Raw genomic sequence first — 21,161 nt, 5'->3', positions numbered from 1 at the left:
ATAGCTCTTACGTGAGTACAATCATCCAAGTCAAGAAAAAGAAAATGATACAAGTCAGGAGGGATAATATCCGTCCTGATCCATGAAAAATCTCCGAAATGCCGAGCAACGAAGGAGGCAATCCAATCTGCAACTTTATTTGCCTCTCGATACACATGCGCTATCTGAAAAGACTCCATCTTTCTGATCAGTCTATAAATCTCACAAATCAACGTGTGACCATCTTCATAGCGATCCACTCTCCAAATCGCCTGCGCGATATACAACTACGCCGCCAGCCCACATCGGCAACCACCGTTATTTTTTTTACTTAGAAAAGATAGGTTATTCTGGCACTCGTGCGGCCGAGCTTCCACGGCCAACCTTATATTATTTTTATTAAATAGAGTGCGGATGGCATCACTTCTCTCTCGTGCGAAGAGAGATGCCAACTGATTCAGGTTAAGTCAGGTTGGCGATCGCCCCACCTCACATCATTTCATGAAGTATGGATGAAATGCTCTCTTTTCTTCATGCATGTCACCTGACGAATACCATCAACGGTAATGAGGTCGATGGGGGATGCAGCTACGTACTGTGATCTGTGAATGAGGACATGCGAACGAGAACCCGTTGCCGAGATCTGTTGAACTGCTTAAGCCCAGCCCAAATGGATTGGGCCTGAGAATCATACGGGCCATCCGGACCTGTTGACACCCCCATAGCTGGAGGAGAAAGTAGATTGGATAATATTCGTCTGAATCTATTTTTTATTCCAGATCTCATCCGAATACGGATAGAAAGTTGAGCATTCGACAAATATCCGTTAAAGAAAAATAAATATGGATAGACAACTATCCGATCTCTATCCAAATATTTTTAACACTATATATAATTTTAGAACAAAAAAAAATACAGAGATGCTACTTCAAATTTGAGCCATTTATACTTAGATCCCAAAAATTTTAAAAAATATTAATTAGCCATTGAAACTTCAAATTGTTATAATGTGGCCTAGCCTTCTATGTAGATCCTAACACTATTAACGGAGTGAGAAAAAGGCAAAAATACCCTTGATTTAGAGAGACCGTCCTTTAGCATTCATTTACTTGTACAGATTTCAAAGTGCTCTATTCTTTATGATCCATCCACCTGCATACATTTTAAAGTGCTTCATCCTTTGTCATTCATTTGCTAGCACTGGTCTTAAAGTGCTATGACCTCAATGATCCATCCGCATGCACAGATCTCTGAGAGTTTCGTTCTTTGCAATCCATCCGTTTGTACGGATCTCAAAACACTCGGCCTATGATCCATCTACTTGGATAAATCTTAAAGCTCCTCATTTGTGATCCACTCACCTACCTAGATCTCAAAGTGATCCACCTTTATAATTCATTTGTTTGTATGCATTGATCTCAAAATACTCCATTCTCGATCATTCGTCCATTTACATGGATATTAAAACACTCCGCCCTTTGTCATCCATTCATCTATATAGATCTCAAAGTACTTAATCCTTTTTTATTTATCTACCGGTAGAGATCTCAAAGTGCTACTTTCTCTCTTCTCTTTCCTTCAATTCCTGCCAAATTTTAATCTTGCTATGTTAGCAGAAAGGGCAGTTACGAAGTTTTACAAAAAATTAGTTATCATGTAATTCTCATGTGATACGTTTTGTAATGGAGATAAACGCTAGGCTAAATTGCAATGAATTTAAAGTTTTGGCAGCTAATTGATACTTTTTAAAATTTGAAGTTTTAAGTGTAAATGGTCCAAATTTGAAGAAATGTCTCCGTAATTTTTTCTTAATTTTATATACCACTAATAAACTTTTAGAAAAAATAAATGACCACATTAACATACTATTAACTTGATTTATTATCTACTTAATAATATCTTTAATTATATGATCATAAAGTTTAATTATCTAATTTATATTCATATTTATATCCACACTTTCAATATACGATTTGCATATGTATCTATTTGAAACAAATATTAATATAAATTTCTGAATCCAACTAACATACATATTCATATCCGTATTCATCAAATAAAATAAGTATGGATTTGGATATACTAGTATCCGATCTGATTGGAGTCCTTCTTGGAGCAGAAAATAGTTTTGGTCATAGGACAGAGTGAGTAAGGATCATGTTCTTTCGTTATTTTTCTTCGAGTGGGAGACCAGGAAAATTGGTGCATGCATGGGCACAGTGGAGTCAATGATAGCTAGCAAATGCTCCCCACCCCAGAAGAAAGGTGTCGTGTGGAACTGTCGATATACTCCCTTGCCAAAGTGCTTCAGCCGGAATGTGAGCCACAAACATTTTGCTCAAATCAAAATGAATTAGGCTTTTGTTCAAAAGTCCACACCATGGAAACATCTAACCCCACTCTAGACCTGACCATGGTTCGGCTCTAACCGGAAAACCGGACTGGAACCGAACCGGAAAGAATCGGACCGGAACCGGAACCGGAACCGTGTCTTACGGTTCTTAACCGAACCGAAACCTTGAGGAATATGATTCGGTTAAGGTTTCAGGTTTGACGGAACCGGAACCGGAACCAGAACCGAACCGGAATCGGAACCGAAACCGGAACCGGCAGTTCGGTTCCGGTTTGAACCCAAAAACGACTATTTTACCCCTCCTAACAACTAAAAAATGCCTAGTTTGAGAGGCATTTTGGGAAACGAAAATTATCTCCAACATTATATATACCTTTTCAAATCAATTTTTTCACCACACCACTCAATCTTCCAATCTCTCTCTCTCAATTTTTCACTCTCTCAATTATTCAATCTATTCTAATTCTCTACACATTCCATAACATTCCCATATTTTCATTTTTTCCAATCCAATTATCAAAAATGTCTTCCTCCCGCTCAAATAAAGGCATGGAAATATATGTTCCAAACCCAAATTCTTGAGATCCAAATTACCGACCCCCCCTCTATTGATGAGTAAATAATAAAATGAGGTACAAATTATCATTTTGTATTAATTACTCAATCTATTTGTATTTAAAATTTTTTTCAAATTAATTACACAATCTATTTTTTTTTTTCAAAATTTTATAACCGAAATCGGAACCGAAACCGGCGGTTCTAGAACCGGAACTGAACTGACTATTTTCGGTTCCGGTTAAGGTTCTAGGTTTTTGTGGAACCGAAACCGGCGGTTCCGGAACCGTGGTCAGGTCTACCCTACTCTACACCGCCGAGCTGCCGCTTCCAACAACCTAACGCATAATAAAGGCTCTTCTTTTTGTCAAGAGTAGTTGGAATGTGCAGCTTAGAGAGTTTTGAACTAAAAAAGAAATGATATAAACAAAATGAGGAATATAATCTTCAAGTGAAAGAATAATGGGAAGGGCTAAAGAGAATTTTCTTGTTGTTTGTACCCTTTGAGGTAGGAGTAGAGCCATAGCAATTTGGCTGAGATTGGCCAGCATTTTTGATCTGATAAAAACTCTTTAAAGAACATTAAAGGACGCCAATCTTCAGTTAGGATTACATGGTTGTGGTAAAGCAAATAACTAGGCTTCAAGTTTATTCTTTTTCTTTTTCTTTTTCTTTTTCTTTTTTTGTTTGTGTGGGTGGTTGGGGAGAGAATTTTGCATTGCATCGAGGTAAGCTCGATGCCACTACATGATCTTAAAGCTATGAAAAGCCTACAGGCCATTGCGTGGCTTAAAATGTAGTCTTTCATGACAAGACAAATTATACCCTACACTGCATGCACCAACATAGCTGTGCACCACGTCAATCAACCTATGGGCCAATCACCGAGATGAGCATATAATAAATGAAGCCTACAAGAAGGAGATAAGGTAATTGGAATAGTGTACATCTATGTGGTGTGTGTGTGGTGTAGGATATAATTTTTTCTGGTGACTTGTGTCTGACCGCCACCATACACGAGCAAGAAACATAGAAGCTCCGCACTTGTAAAATGGCCTGGAGGCTTTGTGGTCCATGTGGTAGTTTTCTACTAAAACAATGGGAGCTGGTTACAAGTGATGTGATTAGGATAGCTTATTGTTAGCCTTCTATATATCACTACCAATTGCTTTATGTCGACACCAATTGCCAATACGTGCATTAAATTCAAAGAATCATGTATCAGATGTCAAACAATGGACGTGCATGTAATTCAGACGAAATGCTGCAACTTTCATTATACCCAAGTCTTACTCGAAATTGGTTAAGACGTTAAAATCCCCGTCCTATCAATATAGATTTTTTTTTTGGAGGAAGATCATAATAGATCAATTTATAGATCAAGGTATGACCATGTTGAGGCATGGTAGTCCTATATTAGATAGATCGGTGATTTTTGTCGTGCTTATACACTTTTAGGTCAATCCATCTAAACATCCAGATTTTCAGATAGGATCTTAATATGATATCAGAGCTCACCGATCCTTTTTGTCTATCAAAATCTTCGTGCTCCCACTTGCTAACCTAAGTATGGCCTCTCATTCCGAGTTCTTTGGTTAACTAACCAGTTATTCTCTTCTATTATTATTATTGTTATCATTATTATTATTTGCTCCCACCCCACTTACTAATCTTCATGCTCCCACCCCACTCTTTGTTTCCTTAATTTTTTTCTTGCTTCCCTGTCCTGATCCTGTATGCCTCCATGCCGGTGCTGATTGTTTCTCCGTGTACATCAATCCATGTGCTTTGCTTGTATAATAGCAAATTGTCATATCTAGCATCCAAGGAGACATCATATAAAAGACTGCTGTCTTGTAGCCATTTTAATCTGCTATTCCATTGCATTACATTTTAGTCTTTGTGAATTGTGATTATAAAGAATTGCAGTTTAGCCTTGCTTTGTTTCTGAAGAATTTAAAAAGAATGGATATTTCTTTGTAGCCCAAGGAGATACTGAATATGTAACATAGCAAATACTACTCATTTTACATGTCCTAGAAAACGAAGCCAACCCCAGTCCTATAACCACCTCAAAGTCTAATTGAGCAAACCACTTGTAAGTCCTTGAGAGTCAAAAATTTAACATGAAACAGATCTCCATTTAGGTGCAAGATCTACGTCAACATTGTTCCTCTAGAATACCGTAGTTGGATAGATGGAGATAGTGCGGAGGAAAACACAATGGCAATGGAGACAATATCCAGGGAAAAAGTCACTGCATGCGCAGCTGTACCTTGAGTTAGGGATGAGCGAGGTGAGAATGATTTCTTTCATTTGGCAAGACGATTGACCTTCATGTGCCCCAACTCCTTACAAAAATGACAGCAAATAGATTACATATCTTGAAGAGCAGGCATCACTCTGTTGATAATACATATAGAAGAAGCAAATAGGATGTATTTAATAGGTTATAGGCAACAACATCTTGATGGCAGATTGCAGCAGACATGCAGATTTTATGCATTGACTCTCATGGTTAGGCATTGCTGGACTGAATTGTGCCTAAGACCATTACAAAAGATCTTGATACAATAATAACATGTAAATTTTTCTTAACATATCCACCTATGGAGCCTCAGGAGCTGCAGTTTTGCAGTCCTCCCAGCTCAACTATTGGTTAAGAAGCCACAGAGCGCAAAATATACAAGACACAGGCTGGTTGCTGATGGTAATACATTAGCCGCATGAGGAATGGTTGTTAATTTGTTATATATATATATATATAACAACTAATTATACATGACTTGGCTATATAGGCAGAAAATATAAACTTCAATCGTTCCAATTATGCTGCTAGTCTAATCTGTGAATTACTAGATATGACTCATCTAGAAATTACCATGTTCATCTCTACTGCTGAGCTTTGACCTCTTCAATTTATATAAAGGCTAACATGAACCACAAGATTTATTATTTTTTTTTTTTTTTGAGATAAATGGTGGAAAAATCACCCAACATTTCATTAAGACGATGAATATTAATTACAAGACAGATGCAAGGAAATGTTTCAGGGAAGGAGGAAAAGAGAGAGAAGAAACATGGGGGAGGAAGAGAAGGCATGACAGGAAAAAGAGTAACATGAACCAAAAGACAGTTTCATAATTCAGAACAGAAATGGTTGTAAAGCTATGAGCAATTCTTTACAGTTCCCATGTCTTTAAAAAAATATTACTCAAGAGGGTCACAGTGAAGTTGCACTAAATTTTCTTATCTTTAGCTACTAATCATTGGAAAAATAGAAACAGTGAAGTAACTCATGCATTCTGTCATACGGCGATCTCTTGCAGAAGAACTAGAATGAAGGGACAATGCCGTAGCTCGAGTCTGTCATCACAGTGGTAGAAAAGAACTGATCCACTTCAACATCTGATCTCTTAGCGAAACGGCCTTTAATTCGAGGCCGGGTTTCAGCATATGCCTTTCTTGATGCATATCTGATTGTCTTCTCGAATTTTCTTGTCTTCTTCTTCTCCCTGTATCTAAGAACCCTGGCTTCTCTATCCATAGGAGTGAATTGTGGAGGCATTTGAAGAGGAAGGCCTGAGAAGAAGTCTATGGTCCCTTTGGAAGGTAGAAGGTGAGAGTTCGAGATATCTGCCATAGTGGTGTCTGCTACGCTGCTTGCTTCCATCGGTGACAAGGAAAGCTGAATTTTAGAGTCAAAAAGACAAGGAAAGCTGAATTCAGATCAGAAGAGAGAGAATTCATCAATCTAATAGATTCGTTCCTCCATTACATTAATCAAAATGGAGAGAGAAGAGAGTTCTCTAAGCAAAATGTAGCTCTTTTATCTTTTTTTAAAGTATAAATCACAAGAGATCGAGATCATGAAAAGACCATAAAGACCTTCTAGAAACACTACATGCCAAAGAGAAGATTATTAACAAATCTATCAAAGAGAAAATCTTCTGCCACTCGGGTATCGGATATCTAATTTTTGGTTCTTATTCACTCATAGGAAGATAGATAGAAATAGAAATCCTAAATGACCAGTTCCAAGGAGAGGAATGGTTGTTGCAATCCAAGACAATATTAATATTGAATTCATAACGAATAAATTCTCTGCTCAAAAACAATTAAAAAAAAGAGAAGATCAGTAGGAACAGAATCTATTATAGTAGGGCTTGTAGATGTAGTCATTAAAGAAATCATCGTATTGGGAAAAGGACTTGCACCAAATAGCGTCAAATAGATGACAAAATAAGAGAAGGAAAGCCATAAAAAATCACATAACCATGAACAGAATATTCACACCGGAAGAGAAATCACTGGTATCTTATCTTATAGAGGATAGAAAGAATTTGATTGTGGATGCATTAAATTCAGAATTTATATTATTACGAACTCGTGCCACCCAACACTTAACTCTTCTTGCCACAAAACTGTATAACAATTCATTTTTCAACGATAATTCCCTCATTCTAGATGCTCTGTTAGTTTAAACTACTACTACTACCACCAGGAAAAAAAGAAAAAAGAAAAAAAAAAGAGAGATACAGAGACCAATAAAACTAATAAGTAATTTGAAAAGGAAAATAAAACAAGCCAGCAAGATATAGAAGAGCTCAATAGAATCAACTCACGCTGTGACTAAGTGAAGCAGTGCAACCTAAATTACCGAATCCAGCTTCAGAGGAGGCTTCATACTGAAAGCTCTGTTCGCTCCTCCCATTGTTGGGATCCGATTGCTGCTGCTTCTGGCTCGTGCTCTGCTTCTCCGCACCCGAATTGTACTCGCCGAGATCCAAAAACCCGTCAACCTCCTCGCCGAAGAGGCCGTCAACGTTATTATGATTGCTGTTCTTCACGGGATCACGGAGCAGCCATGACAGAACTGCGTCGTTATCGTCCTCCTCCTCCTCCTCCCCAGGAAGCTCGGTCTCGGCCTTGCCGCCCGCATGGTTATTATAGTAATGGTTAAGGCTCGGCCGGACGACGAAGCCGCCGGCCCGGACAGGGAGGATGGGGACGCGGTGGTGGCGGCGGGCGAGCAGGTTGGCGGAGTGGATGTCAGCATCGCAGGCAGCGCACAGCGCTGCCGCATCGGCCCGGCAGTACACTGCGCACGGCGCCGACCGACACGACTCGCACGCCTCCGCCTTCACCATAAGATTCGTGGAGATATAATTTCTTATAATCCGTATGGGATCTTCTTCTTCCCTCTCTTCCTCTGTTAAAGGCAACCCGGTCCGGTTGCTTTTGCTTCTTTGTCCATTGGGGGTGACTTGACGAGTGGAAAGAATCCGTTTGATGACACGCGGCAGGAATTCAGCGGTTGAGAGATCTTGTGGTTGGCTACGGTTCTGAGTAGGAAAAAATTATTACACTAGACGGTGAGGCTACAAATATTTATGACCACATATTTTTAACATATACAAATATAGATATAGATATGATATAGATATTAAAATTAATTTTTTTATTTATTTTGAATGGATACAGTATGAATTGGATCCTAAAATATATGTATCCGTCATAGATAGATACAAATGCAAGATCAAACTTTGAATGGAGTTCAATAATGAAAACTAACATCAATTAAATAAGAACCAACATCAATGGTACAAAAGTATCTACCATCCAATATACATGTAATGCACAACCAATTTGGTAAGAGTTGGAAGTATAAATATACGTATCCGTTATAGACCGACATGAATGCAAGATCAAATTTTGAATAGAGTCCGATAATGAAAACTAACGTCAATTAATAAGGACTAACATCAATAGTATAGAACTATCTGCTATCTAAGATACAGGTAACGCACAACCAATTTGGTAAGAGTTGAAAATTTATTATAAAATCTGGATTGGCAAACAATGAAGCCAAGGGTTTAGTTTGCCAAATTACTAGTCTAACTGCTAGATTATTGATCAGATTACGTTTTATCCACTCTTTGAATTAAATGGATTTTATTTTTTCATATTACACTTTTAATTACAGCTTAACTAGAAAATAATTATAAATCATCTGATTTTTAAAAAATTCTAAAAAATTATATATAATATATGGATATGTAGAAGTTATTGATATTTTATTATTTTAAATAATACATTTTAAAAAATATGAAAAATAAAGCATATTCGTTATTATTTTCTATCAAAGAAAAGGATTTTTGTATAAAAAAAATTAATTATTAACTTGGAGGGGATTGGAAAGCTGTGCTTTTCAGGATCAAAAGCATTGCGGTCTTTCTCTCAAGTCTAAACACGATGTCTTATCTCATCCTAATGTAAATATAATATGAGGAGTCCGAGTACAAAATATGCTGAAGCTAAATAGGTACTATAGACAAATTTTCCTATAATATATTGATAAAGTCTGGCCACATAAGAGGTCATCCAATCCACATTATTCACGCCTCTAAATATATGGGTTGTCTTAAAATCCATCGAGTCCTCCGCCATCCCCTAAGCATCCATCAGAAGGGGATGGGCACTCAGTCAAACAATGTTGCCAACTTTTCAAGAAAGCTCAATGTTCCAAAATTAGTATCATAAAACATTTGTCCGTTGCCTTGAATCCACACGAATAATTTTCCTACTATCTAAAAAGAATATATTAGTATAATTTGCCAAATTTATTGTCAAGCATAGAATTGATTGGACTATAGAACTTCAAATTAGTGGTCGTGACTCATGACTTTTTGTGTGCACATGACAAGCTCCCCAAAGCATTTTTCCAAATGGAAACATGTAAGGCTTGTTTGGTTTGCGGAAAAAGGAGGAAAAGTGTAGTCAACATGAAAATAATAAGATGCCTATTGTTTGGTTGGAGTTTTCAAAGAAAAGAGACAAAAAAGTTGTATTTCTATAAAAAATATGAATTTCACTGAGTCTTTTCCATGAGAAATATGGAAAAATAACTTTCTGTGAGTCGGAAATCACTCCATTTTTATTTTTTTCTCCAAAAAAAGCCCTTCCGCATTAAAGAAGCATTAAAGACCTAATTTTTATTAAGAGTATAATAGAAATTACACATAACTTTTTCAGAAAAGTGGATGGTCAACCAAACATAAGCACTCTAAAAATTTGTCACTTTATCATTGTTAACCAAACATGCCAAAAATACTTTCTGAGGCATTCTTTTTCAAAAATTTGCTTTTCAAGAACCATATTTCTAGAAGTGAAAATGCTTTCCGCGAACCAAACGAGCCCATAAATTATATATCATTTCATCTCTTTGCATTCGAAATGGTTATGTTACGACGAGGACTATGAATACATTCTTTATTATTTTTTTCCTCTCTCTTATATTTGCTGCGAGCGAAGTCCAATCACATCCAGCCATAGGAGTAGGTTTATCAGCTAGATTGGCACTTTACCTCATGGTCCCGAAGGACGCAGCGTCACCGTTCGTCTGCGCGCCACGAGTGGAACGAGTTTTTGACGTGGAGTCCGGACCGATCGGCTTACGTGGTTAGGGCCTGCGAGCCGCACCAAACAAGTCTCCGCCACGAGAGTGCCGAGATGCCATGGTTGGTCATCGCCTCGCTATTCCTTTTCCGGGTCACAAGCGTGGGCTCATCCTGACAGCTGACTAATAATATAGTCCAACAAGAAAACATATAAGTTTTTCTATCAGAAAAAAACAATATACATGACATGGATGAGCATAGAACGAGCCATTCTAAAAACCACATTGTACTTACACACGTGCTGTATGCGCTGCTATTGTACAAAAAAAAAACACACACACACATTAGAGTGAGGAGCAAAAAGGTGTATTTTTTTACATTTTAAATATAAATAATGCGAATCACAAACAATCGATTAGGTTGGGTCCAAGTTCAGCTTAATCAACTATGTTCGCGGGTTGAATTAGGTCTGATTTGTATCCAGATTTAGATCCGGTCTTTAAACAAATTCTTAGGAGCAATCAGAAATAATCAGATCAGGTTCAATTTTAGCTAGATCAATGTCTATTCTAAATTTCTAATTAGGTATTATGTTTCGATATGGTACTTGGGTTCTTGTGGAAATCCAAAACAAATCAGGCACAGGTCAGATCCAGGTCTCCTCAAATTATGTGCAATCCCCTCATGGTTGCATTAGGCATTTTAGTTTCACCAACATATTTTAATATAAAGCATGACGCGAGCAATGTGAAACAGGTATTGTGAGCGTGGTGAGAAACAGGGTTTGGATTTGCAAAGAAGGGTTAACAAGGGGTGGTACTATATTATCCTTGCAGAACTTATTTTTTGGGTAATATTATCCTTAATATCTGTCTATGATAATGTATTGTGTTGCTGGTGGTCCAAACCGAGAACGATTGGCACTGCGGTGTGAACGGGGTTCCGTCTGAGTTGTCTTGGTTGGTGTTGGTTGCGCTCCACCTTCCGCCAAGAAACCTGCAAACAAGCCTTGCACCACCACCAGGGTGGTGATGGCCCTCCGACGGTCAAGTCAGAGGAGATTGGAGGAGGAGGAGAGGTGATAATCGCAAGTAAGAGAGTGCTCTGGGAGATATTGCTCACCCCCCCCTTTCTCCCCCCAGCCGCATATATACCTGGCTGGGGGGTCTCTCAGGGGGGTTCGTTATCGTGGGGCACGATGGTGTGGCCACTGACATGGCCGTTACAGGGCGTCGTGGAGCAGCACCGGGTACGGCCACATCAGGGCATAGTGGGGCTCCGCTTTGTACGGCTGATGCAGGAGATCGTGGAGCAGCATCGGATACAGCCGTTGCAGGGAGTAGTGGAGCAGGAGGCCGCGGCGTGCCTCTGGGGAATAGCCTGTCGTTATCAAGAGATCTCCGACTCGGGGTCGGAGCGCTGGATCAAGGGGCAGCCGACTCGGGGTCGGGCTGCGGAGCCGAGGATATCCGACTCGGGGTCGGATTGCTGGATCAAAGGGCAGCCGACTCGGGGTCGGGCTGCGGAGCCGAGGACGTCCGACTCGGGGTCGGATTGCTGGATCAAAGGGCAGCCGTAGTCTTCCTGGGCGCGCGTGCCGGTCACGTGGGGCATGGCGGCTTAGTTCCCCCGTAACAGTAGCCCCCCACTTCCGAGCCTGGAACCAGAAGGGGAACAGGTGAAGGGAGTGATGTTTCGGGATTGCCGCCGTTCCTCGGAGAGGCGCGCGCGCTTCGAGCTCCCCGCCCTTTTTATGGCGTATGGCGGTTATTGCTGACCTGGCAGTCTGAGGATTTCGGCGGACATCCTTCCTTAATGGTGTCGATTCGCCTTTGGGGCGCGAGCGACCCTTCGGCAGCCAGGCGTCCTCTGGCGTCATCGAGGCGTCACTTGCCTTTCCGCCTATTTAATCGGGGGCCTTTCCCCGTCCGTCTTCTTCTTTACAGATATTTTCAAGTTTCCCCTTTGCGCAGCTGTTGCTGCCGTCGGACTGTTCACTTGTTTCTCCTTTGGCGCTCTCGGAGCCGTTCTTACCTCTTTTCCGGTGAGTTTTCCCCATTCTTCTACTTAGGGCGCTCCATACTTTCCCCTCTTATACTAGTGTACTCCAGTCGCTCCGGTCTTTCCCCCCTTCCTGTCCCCGTCCTGACCGTAGGTTTATTGGCCATTAGGAATGGGCGAAGTGAGAGCAGACCAAATTAAGTCGGAGCTGGTCGCCACAGACTTAGACAGACTCGTGGCTCGGTACCACCTTCCCGAGGCCTGCAACGCCACGCTCCCGGGGCCTGAGGAGAGGATGTCCCATCCTCCTCCAGGGAAGATCGCCATCAATGAGGGCATTCTCCAGGCCGGGTTCCGCTTTCCCCCTTCGGACTTGGTCATGCAGGTGCTACGGGGTTTAAGAGTGGCACCGACGCAACTGGTGCCGAACTCGTGGCGGGCCCTGACGGTCTTCCAGGTTCTCTGCCGTATGCACGAGATCCCCGCCACCCTGAATGTTTTTTTGGGAGTTCTACAGCCTGAGCGGCCACCCCCAGGACAAAGGGTGGTGGTGCTTCGCAGCGCGGCGAGGATGCGGCCTTGTCAAGGAGGCTCCTACCTCCATTCACAAATGGAAGGAGCGCTTCTTTTTTGTTGATGCAGATCCCTCTTGGGAAATCAGGGCGACCTGGGAGACCCCGATGAAGTCTCCGATCGGCCTATCGAGACTGTCAAGGGAGGAGTCCGATGGCTTGGCCGCCTTGAAGGGGTTGGTTGCCGAGGGCCAGCTCCCCCCGGTGGCCCGCCTTATTTCCGAGGATACTTTGGTGAATGTCGGTCTGAGCTCGGTCCCCACCGACCGTGAGTCCGCCACCGATTCTTTCTTGACTTTTTTCCTTCTTTCGTCCCGTTCTTTCCTTTGGTTTCTCCGTCTCCGACTATCCCGTCCTTTTTGCAGAGATCGACGACGTCATGCGGTCGGTGAAGACAAAGGCTGTTGGTAGGGCGTCCCTGCTGGAAGCAGCCCAGAGGAGGAAACGAGCTCTTCCGAGCGGGGCCCCACCGGCGAAGAAGTCCCGTAAGGAGGTGCCTCCGACGCCGACCGACGAGTCCGGGCCCACCGATCAGGGAGACGTCGTGGGCACGGACCGGCAGCTGACGCTGTATCAGCCCTCCGGTGGTAAGATTGCCGCTACTCCGGAGGTATCATCCGAGCCTGCCCGAGACGGACGGGTCGGACGTGATCGGTCCCCGACCCGGCCTTCGACTCGGTCGGCTCCTGATGACTCGAGGAGGGACGCGCCGAGGCCCCGACCGAGCGGGACCCTATCAATTCCTGGGGTGACCCCCGCCCCGAGCGCGATCGGCCGGACTCTTCCCCAGGCGATGGATAGGGGTAAGGCTGCAGAACCACCGTCCGGCTCTGGGGAGAAATCGGGGTCTGCCTTCACTACCGATGGCGCCCGAAATCTCATCGAAACAGTGCTGCTGGAGAAGGACCGTCGGCGGGTCCGGGAGTTGGAGGTCTCTGACGTTGGGGCTGCCAGCTGTGTCTGTCTCATGTCGGTGAGTGTTCTTCTGGCCGCTTTTCACCATTTATTGGCCCTGTTGTTCTCCGCCTGACTCCCTTATTTTTCCTATTTCTTAGCTCGCCCAGTACATGATCCGTCTGGAGGAGTGCTACAAGGAACAGGCGGGGCTTCTGGCGAAGGCCGAGGACCGGCTGAAAGCAGTGGAAAAGGGAGGCCAGGCTGTGGCAGGCAGGACGACCGGGGACTTCGAGGCGAGGCTCCGGAAGGCCGAAGAGCGGGCACTCGGCTTTGCTGCCCTCGAGAAGCAACTGTTGGAGGCTCAGGAGCAGCTCAAGGTTGCCTCGGGTCTCGAGGGCGAGGTCAAGAAGGCGGATGAGCGGGCCGAGAAGCAGTCCCGGAAGGCTGCCGACTACCGGGAGAGGTGGGAGAAGGCCCAGCGGTCAGCCGACAACGCCCGCAACCGAACCCGGTCTCTTGAAGCTAAGCTGGGCGAATTGGAGTCGGCCTTGGAGAAGTCCCGTGCGAGCGATCAGGAGCTTCATTCGCGCCTGACGGAGGCTGAGGCTACTCGCATTGCTGCCGAAGCGAAGCACAAGGAGGCTCGGGCTGAGCTGCTGAGGGTCTCCACCGAGGCGGAAGGCCGGATTGTGGCGAAGGTCTTGGAGGCGAAAGCCCAGATTATGGAGCGGGCAGAGGCGGCGCTGGCCGAGAGGAGTGCGGAAATCGGGCGTCAGGCGGTAGAGGCTTATCGCCAGTCCGCCGAGTTCGCTCATGATATGTCGGAGGCAGTACAGACCTATCGTCAGTCCGACGAGTTTGTCCGTGACGCGTCGGATGCGGGGGCCGAAGCCTTTGTCTTAGGCTTCGAGGAGGGCCTGGCAAGGGTGTCGGCTAAGTACCCCGAAGTTGACCTGAGCGAGATCTCCCTTCTCGACTCCTCTCCGGCGCCATTGCTTGTTGGTTCTCCTGCTGCTTCCCTACCTCCTGCGGACGAGCCCGACGTTCCCGACCCGGGAGTTCCTCCAAGCTGACCTCTTGTACCTTTCGTTGTCTTCTTTTTTTTTTGTATACCGGCGTTTTGCCAAATTGTATGGGCCTCGGCCCTGAAACAATGAAAATTAATGCAAGTTGAATGTTTCTTCATCTCGCCTTCGTCCTTCTTTTTCTTTTAACTCTCGGTAGCGTCTTGCTGACTCCTGGCTCCCGAAATTCTTCCGGCGCTAGGCCAGGCATCCGAGGGTTAGGCCTCAGGAAACTCTTCCGGCGCTAAGCCAGGCATCCGAGGGTTGGGCCTCAGGAAATTCTTCCGGCGCTAAGCCAGGCATCCGAGGGTTAGGCCTCGGGAAATTCTTTCGGCGCTAAGCCAGGCATCCGAGGGTTAGGCCTCAGGAAATTCTTCCGGCGCTAAGCCAGGCATCCGAGGGTTAGGCCTCAGGAAATTCTTCCGGCGCTAAGCCAGGCATCCGAGGGTTAGGCCCCAGGAAATTCTTCCGGCGCTAAGCCAGGCATCCGAGGGTTAGGCCTCAGGAAATTCTTCCGGCGCTAAGCCAGGCATCCGAGGGTTAGGCCTCAGGAAACTCTTCCGGCGCTAAGCCAGGCATCCGAGGGTTAGGCCTCAGGAAATTCTTCCGGCGCTAAGCCAGGCATCCGAGGGTTAGGCCTCAGGAAATTCTTCCGGCGCTAAGCCAGGCATCCGAGGGTTAGGCCTCAGGAAATTCTTCCGGCGCTAAGCCGGGCATCCGAGGGTTAGGCCTCAGGAAATTCCACTCGTTGGTCGACCAAGGCTGGCGCATGCCGAGGCAACTGGTCGGGGCTTCAGGCTAGTCTGCTCCCGGGATGGTCATCGGGTTAGCCTGGCATCCGAGGGCCGAGCCTCGGGACCTTCCACTCGTTGGTCGGCCAAGGCTGGCGCAAGCCGAGGCGACCGGTCGGGGCTTCCGGCTAGTCTGCTCCCGGGATGATCATCGGGCTAGCCAGGCATCCGAGGGCCGTCAAGCCTCAGGAAATTCCGCTCGTTGGTCGGCCAAGGCTGGCGCAAGCCGAGGCGACCGGTCGGGGCTTCAGGCTAGTCTGCTCCCGGGATGATCGTCGGGTTAGCCTGGCATCCGAGGGTTGTCAAGCCTCAGGAAATTCCACTCGTTGGTCGGCCAAGGCTGGCGCGAGCCGAGGCGACCGGTCGGGGCTTCAGGCTAGTCTGCTCCCGGGATGATCGTCGGGTTAGCCTGGCATCCGAGGGCCGAGCCTCGGGACATTCCGCTCGTTGGTCGGCCAAGGCTGGCGCAAGCCGAGGCGACCGGTCGGGGCTTCCGGCTAGTCTGCTCCCGGGATGATCATCGGGCTAGCCAGGCATCCGAGGGCCGTCAAGCCTCAGGAAATTCCGCTCGTTGGTCGGCCAAGGCTGGCGCAAGCCGAGGCGACCGGTCGGGGCTTCAGGCTAGTCTGCTCCTGGGATGATCGTCGGGTTAGCCTGGCATCCGAGGGTTGTCAAGCCTCAGGAAATTCCACTCGTTGGTCGGCCAAGGCTGAGCGAGCCGAGGCGACCGGTCGGGGCTTCAGGCTAGTCTGCTCCCGGGATGATCGTCGGGTTAGCCTGGCATCCGAGGGCCGAGCCTCGGGACATTCCGCTCGTTGGTCGGCCAAGGCTGGCGCAAGCCGAGGCGACCGGTCGGGGCTTCAGGCTAGTCTGCTCCCGGGATGATCGTCGGGTTAGCCTGGCATCCGAGGGCCGAGCCTCGGGACATTCCGCTCGTTGGTCGGCCAAGGCTGGCGCAAGCCGAGGCGACCGGTCGGGGCTTCAGGCTAGTCTGCTCCCGGGATGATCGTCGGGTTAGCCTGGCATCCGAGGGTCGAGCCTCGGGACATTCCACTCGTTGGTCGGCTAAGGCTGGCGCAAGCCGAGGCGACCGGTCGGGGCTTCCGGCTAGTCTGCTCCCGGGATGATCATCGGGCTAGCCAGGCATCCGAGGGCCGAGCCTCGGGACATTCCACTCGTTGGTCGGCCAAGGCTGGCGCAAGCCGAGGCGACCGGTCGGGGCTTCCGGCTAGTCTGCTCCCGGGATGATCATCGGGCTAGCCAGGCATCCGAGGGCCGAGCCTCGGGAAATTCCGCTCGCTGGTCGTGCGCTTGTCGCTCGCTGCCCGACGGGGTTTCTCCGTGGCCAGCCGCGATCATGTTTCTCCTTGAGCTGGTCGAACGCCACTTGACATTCAGCCGTCCAGAGGAAGTCTTTCGGGCGCTTCAACACCTTGAAGAACGGTTGGCAGCGTTCGGCCGATTTTGCCACAAATCGTCCGAGCGCGGCGACCCTCCCAGCGAGCTCCTGAACCTCCTTCACTTTGGTCGGAGGGGACATATCTTGGATGGCCTTGATTTTGTCCGGGTTGGCCTCGATCCCCCGCTGGTTGACAATGAAGCCGAGGAACCTCCCGGCCGAAGCACCAAAGGCGCACTTCGCTGGGTTTAGCTTCATACGAAACTTCCGCAAGGTGGCGAAGGTCTTCTCCAGATCCGCAATGTGCTGATCCGCATGGCGGCTCTTTACCAGCATATCGTCCACGTACACCTCCATGTTCCGGCCGATCTGCTCCTTGAAGATTTTATTGACGAGGCGCTGGTAAGTAGCGCCAGCGTTCTTCAGACCGAAGGGCATTACCTTGTAACAGTACAGCCCCCTGTCTGTTATGAAGGCCGTTTTCTCCTCGTCCTGTGGAGCCATCATTATTTGGTTGTAGCCGGAGAAGGCGTCCATGAAAGACAGCAGCTGATATCCGGAAGTCGCGTCGACCAGTTGGTCTATTCGCGGAAGCAGAAAGCTATCCTTGGGGCACGCCTTGTTCAGGTCGGTGTAGTCGACGCACATCCTCCACTTCCCGCTCGCCTTCCGGACAAGTACGACGTTTGCCAGCCACTCGGGGTAGCTCACTTCTCTTATGAAACCTGCCTCCAAGAGTTTGTCTACCTCCTGGTCGACCACCCGGATCCGATCCGGGGCACAGTGTCTCTTCTTTTGCCTTACTGGTCGGTGGGTCGGGTCGACGTTGAGGGCGTGAGAAATGACCTCCGGGTCGATCCCAGGTACATCGGCCGCCGACCAGGCAAACACATCAGCATTGGCTCGGAGGAATTCCACTAACCGGAGCCGAGCTTCCAAGTCGAGGTTGGCACCGACCCGGACCGTGCGGTCCGGGCGGCCTTCTTCGAGGGGAACTTCGATTACGCCCTCGGCCGGCTCCCCGTGCCGCAAGGCCACTTCGTCTCTGGCGTCAAGGGACTCGACGCTTAGGGCCTCCATGGGCTTCTTCCCTTTGAGAGTTGCTAGGAAACACTGCCGTGCGGTTGGTTGGTCACCTCGGACCTCTCCAATCCCGGCCGCCGTGGGGAACCGCATGAGCAAATGGTAGGTAGAAACCACCGCGCGAAGGGCGTTCAGTCCGGGTCGTCCGAGGATAGCGTTGTAGGCCGAGGGGACACGGACGACCAAGAACCCGAGTCACACCGTGGCTTCTGCGGGTGCAACGCCCGCAGTCACAGGCAGCTCAATGACACCTTCGGCCGAGATAGCGTCTCCAGTGAATCCTATGAGGGGGGTGGATGTTTTGTGCAACAATTGTCGGGACAAGCTCATCTTTTGGAAGGCCTCGTAATACAAAATATCAGCTGAGCTTCCACTATCCACAAGAACACGCCTTACATCATAGTTCGCCATAGTGAGAGAGATCACCATGGCGTCATCGTGGGGAGTCTGAACCCCCTTTACATCTTCATCACAAAAAGCGATTACATTTCCGACCCGCTGCCTCTTCGCGACGGCCACTCCTGATGCTTCCGCCGAGCCCCCTGCGTTCCTCACGGGCCGAGAGCAGCCCCCAGTGATGGTGTGGATCACTCCCGCAACGGGTCGATTCTGCTCCCGAGGCTCCTGAGGGGCCGGGTCGGCCGGACGCGGGTCTGCCGGGGGACGTCGGTCGTTTACATATCGACCGAGACGCCCTCGGCGAATGAGAGCCTCGATCTCGTCCCGAAGCTGGAAGCAGTCTTCGGTATCGTGGCCGTGGTCTCGGTGGTACTCACAGTACGCCCGAGAAGGCCTCCTCCCAGGGATCTTCTTCATCTGCCTCGGGACCGGGAGGTCCTCCCGCCCCTTGACCTCCATGAGGATCTGGGCCTGGGGGGCCAGGAGTGGGGTGTACCGGTTGAAGCGTCGGTGCGGAGAACGAGGGCGTGTGGCGCCGTGGTTCCTTGCTGGTGACGGGCTTCTGCGCCGGCGTTGAGGCGTCGGGCTCCTCCTCTGGGGTGCCTCTTTTCGCCTTTTCTTCTCGGGCTTTAGAGGGGCCTCGGCGGCCTCCTTGTTCCGGTGGGAGGCTGCCTCCTCGGCGTCTGCATACTGGTTTGCGCGAGATAACAGCTCCGGGAAGCTCCGCGGCAGGCGTTTGTCCAGGGAGAAGGTGAGTCTGCCCTTCCGGAAGCCACGCTTCAGGGCTGAGAGAGCCACTTCCTGGCTCAGGTTCCGGACCTCCAGTGTAGCCTTGTTGAAGCGGGTGAGATAATCCCGCAGGCTTTCTCCCTCGTTTTGCCGGACATCAAAGAGGGAGTCGGAGACCAGTCGCCGCCTGCTACTGACGGCGAAATGGCTGATAAAGAAGCGGGTGAACTGGTCGAAGGACTGGATGGAGTTAGCCTCCAGGCCGGCGAACCATGCCCTTGCCGGGCCACGGAGGGTCGCCGGGAAGGCCTTGCAGAGGAGCGGATCCGATGCTCCATGGAGGAGCATAAGAGTCCTGAAACTCTCCACGTGGTCCCGCGGGTCCGCCGCCCCGTCGTAGGGTTCGATCGCCGGCATTTTGAACCCCGGCGGGTTCGGGGTCCGCAGGATCCTCGAGGCAAGCGCCGGCTGGGAGGAGATCTCCAAGTCAGCGAAGGGATCTTTGGAGTGGCCCTTCAGGACCTGGAGTTGTCTGTGGAGATCGTCCACCCGCCGGTCCAGGGAGCGCGACCGGTGGGTGGGGGACAAGGAGCGGCGCGAGGGGGACCGACTGGAGTGCGGGCCCCTCGAGGACTGGGGTGTCTGAGAACGCGCCCGGGTCCGCCTCTCGTACCCCGCACAGCTCCGATGAGAAGGTCCTGGCAGAATGGACCGCACTCGAGAATCCTCCTCGCGCCGGCGCTCCTCTCCATGGGAGAGGAAGGAGCGCGGGTTGTGAGGAAGAGGCGAGTGCTCGGGGGGCAGCGGCTCCTGAGCCCGTTGCGGCACCCGAGAGATCACACCCTGCAGATTCTGCACTGCCTCCGCGAGGGTGCGAACCTGCTGGGCTAGCTGGTCGAACTGAGCAGCTTCGACCGTCTGAATGGGAGAAGGGGCGGTGGAGTGCTGCTGAGAGTGCGTTGGGGACGCAGCAGCCTCTCGGCCGGAGGCGCGAGAGGCTCCGCGACCGGAAGCATTGGAAGCTCCACGACCACCTCGCCGTGCCATTACGATCGTTCTAAGATTCGGCCCTTCCTCTAGCGCCAACTGTTGCTGGTGGTCCAAACCGAGAACGATTGGCACTGCGGTGTGAACGGGGTTCCGTCTGAGTTGTCTTGGTTGGTGTTGGTTGCGCTCCACCTTCCGCCAAGAAACCTGCAAACAAGCCTTGCACCACCACCAGGGTGGTGATGGCCCTCCGACGGTCAAGTCAGAGGAGATTGGAGGAGGAGGAGAGGTGATAATCGCAAGTAAGAGAGTGCTCTGGGAGATATTGCTCACCCCCCCTTTCTCCCCCCAGCCGCATATATACCTGGCTGGGGGGTCTCTCAGGGGGGTTCGTTATCGTGGGGCACGATGGTGTGGCCACTGACATGGCCGTTACAGGGCGTCGTGGAGCAGCACCGGGTACGGCCACGTCAGGGCATAGTGGGGCTCCGCTTTGTACGGCTGATGCAGGAGATCGTGGAGCAGCATCGGATACAGCCGTTGCAGGGAGTAGTGGAGCAGGAGGCCGCGGCGTGCCTCTGGGGAATAGCCTGTCGTTATCAAGAGATCTCCGACTCGGGGTCGGAGCGCTGGATCAAGGGGCAGCCGACTCGGGGTCGGGCTGCGGAGCCGAGGATATCCGACTCGGGGTCGGATTGCTGGATCAAAGGGCAGCCGACTCGGGGTCGGGCTGCGGAGCCGAGGACGTCCGACTCGGGGTCGGATTGCTGGATCAAAGGGCAGCCGTAGTCTTCCTGGGCGCGCGTGCCGGTCACGTGGGGCATGGCGGCTTAGTTCCCCCGTAACATATTGCAAAGTCAATCTCCCAAATATTTTAGAACATATACATTTTATTTCTAGTTATGATTGTGCTTATATTCCAGTGATTAGATTTCATATAAGTTTATCTGGC

At 48.7% G+C, this 21,161-nt stretch overlaps 1 protein-coding gene across 1 annotated transcript; it reads right to left on the bottom strand.

Annotated features, from left to right (window-relative positions):
* Positions 1–6,003: 6,003 nt before the first annotated feature.
* On the bottom strand, positions 6,004–8,140 carry LOC103702404 (zinc finger protein CONSTANS-LIKE 2-like). The gene is made up of 2 exons (XM_008784833.4): positions 7,513–8,140; positions 6,004–6,575 (listed from the first exon to the last, which is right to left on the bottom strand). Exons 1-2 carry the CDS (start codon positions 8,035–8,037, stop codon positions 6,222–6,224), a joined length of 879 nt encoding a protein of 292 aa, XP_008783055.2. The 5' UTR covers positions 8,038–8,140; the 3' UTR covers positions 6,004–6,221.
* Between the last annotated feature and the right edge of the window lie 13,021 nt (positions 8,141–21,161).

The sequence above is a fragment of the Phoenix dactylifera genome, chromosome 7 (assembly GCF_009389715.1).
Source record: "Phoenix dactylifera cultivar Barhee BC4 chromosome 7, palm_55x_up_171113_PBpolish2nd_filt_p, whole genome shotgun sequence".
NCBI classification, from domain to species: Eukaryota; Viridiplantae; Streptophyta; class Magnoliopsida; order Arecales; family Arecaceae; genus Phoenix; species Phoenix dactylifera.
The sequence above is the reverse complement of the archived record's forward strand: the minus strand, read 5'-3'. Positions and strand labels throughout refer to the sequence as shown.

What these genes read in the sequence shown, in the direction of transcription:
- LOC103702404 (XM_008784833.4), bottom strand. Translation starts at nt 8,037, where the DNA reads ATGGTGAAGGCGGAGGCGTGCGAGTCGTGTCGGTCGGCGCCGTGCGCA. An exon ending in CTGCTTCACTTAGTCACAGC is followed by an intron (nt 6,576 to 7,512) that starts GTGAGTTGATTC and finishes TCTAAAATTCAG; the next exon opens with CTTTCCTTGTCACCGATGGA.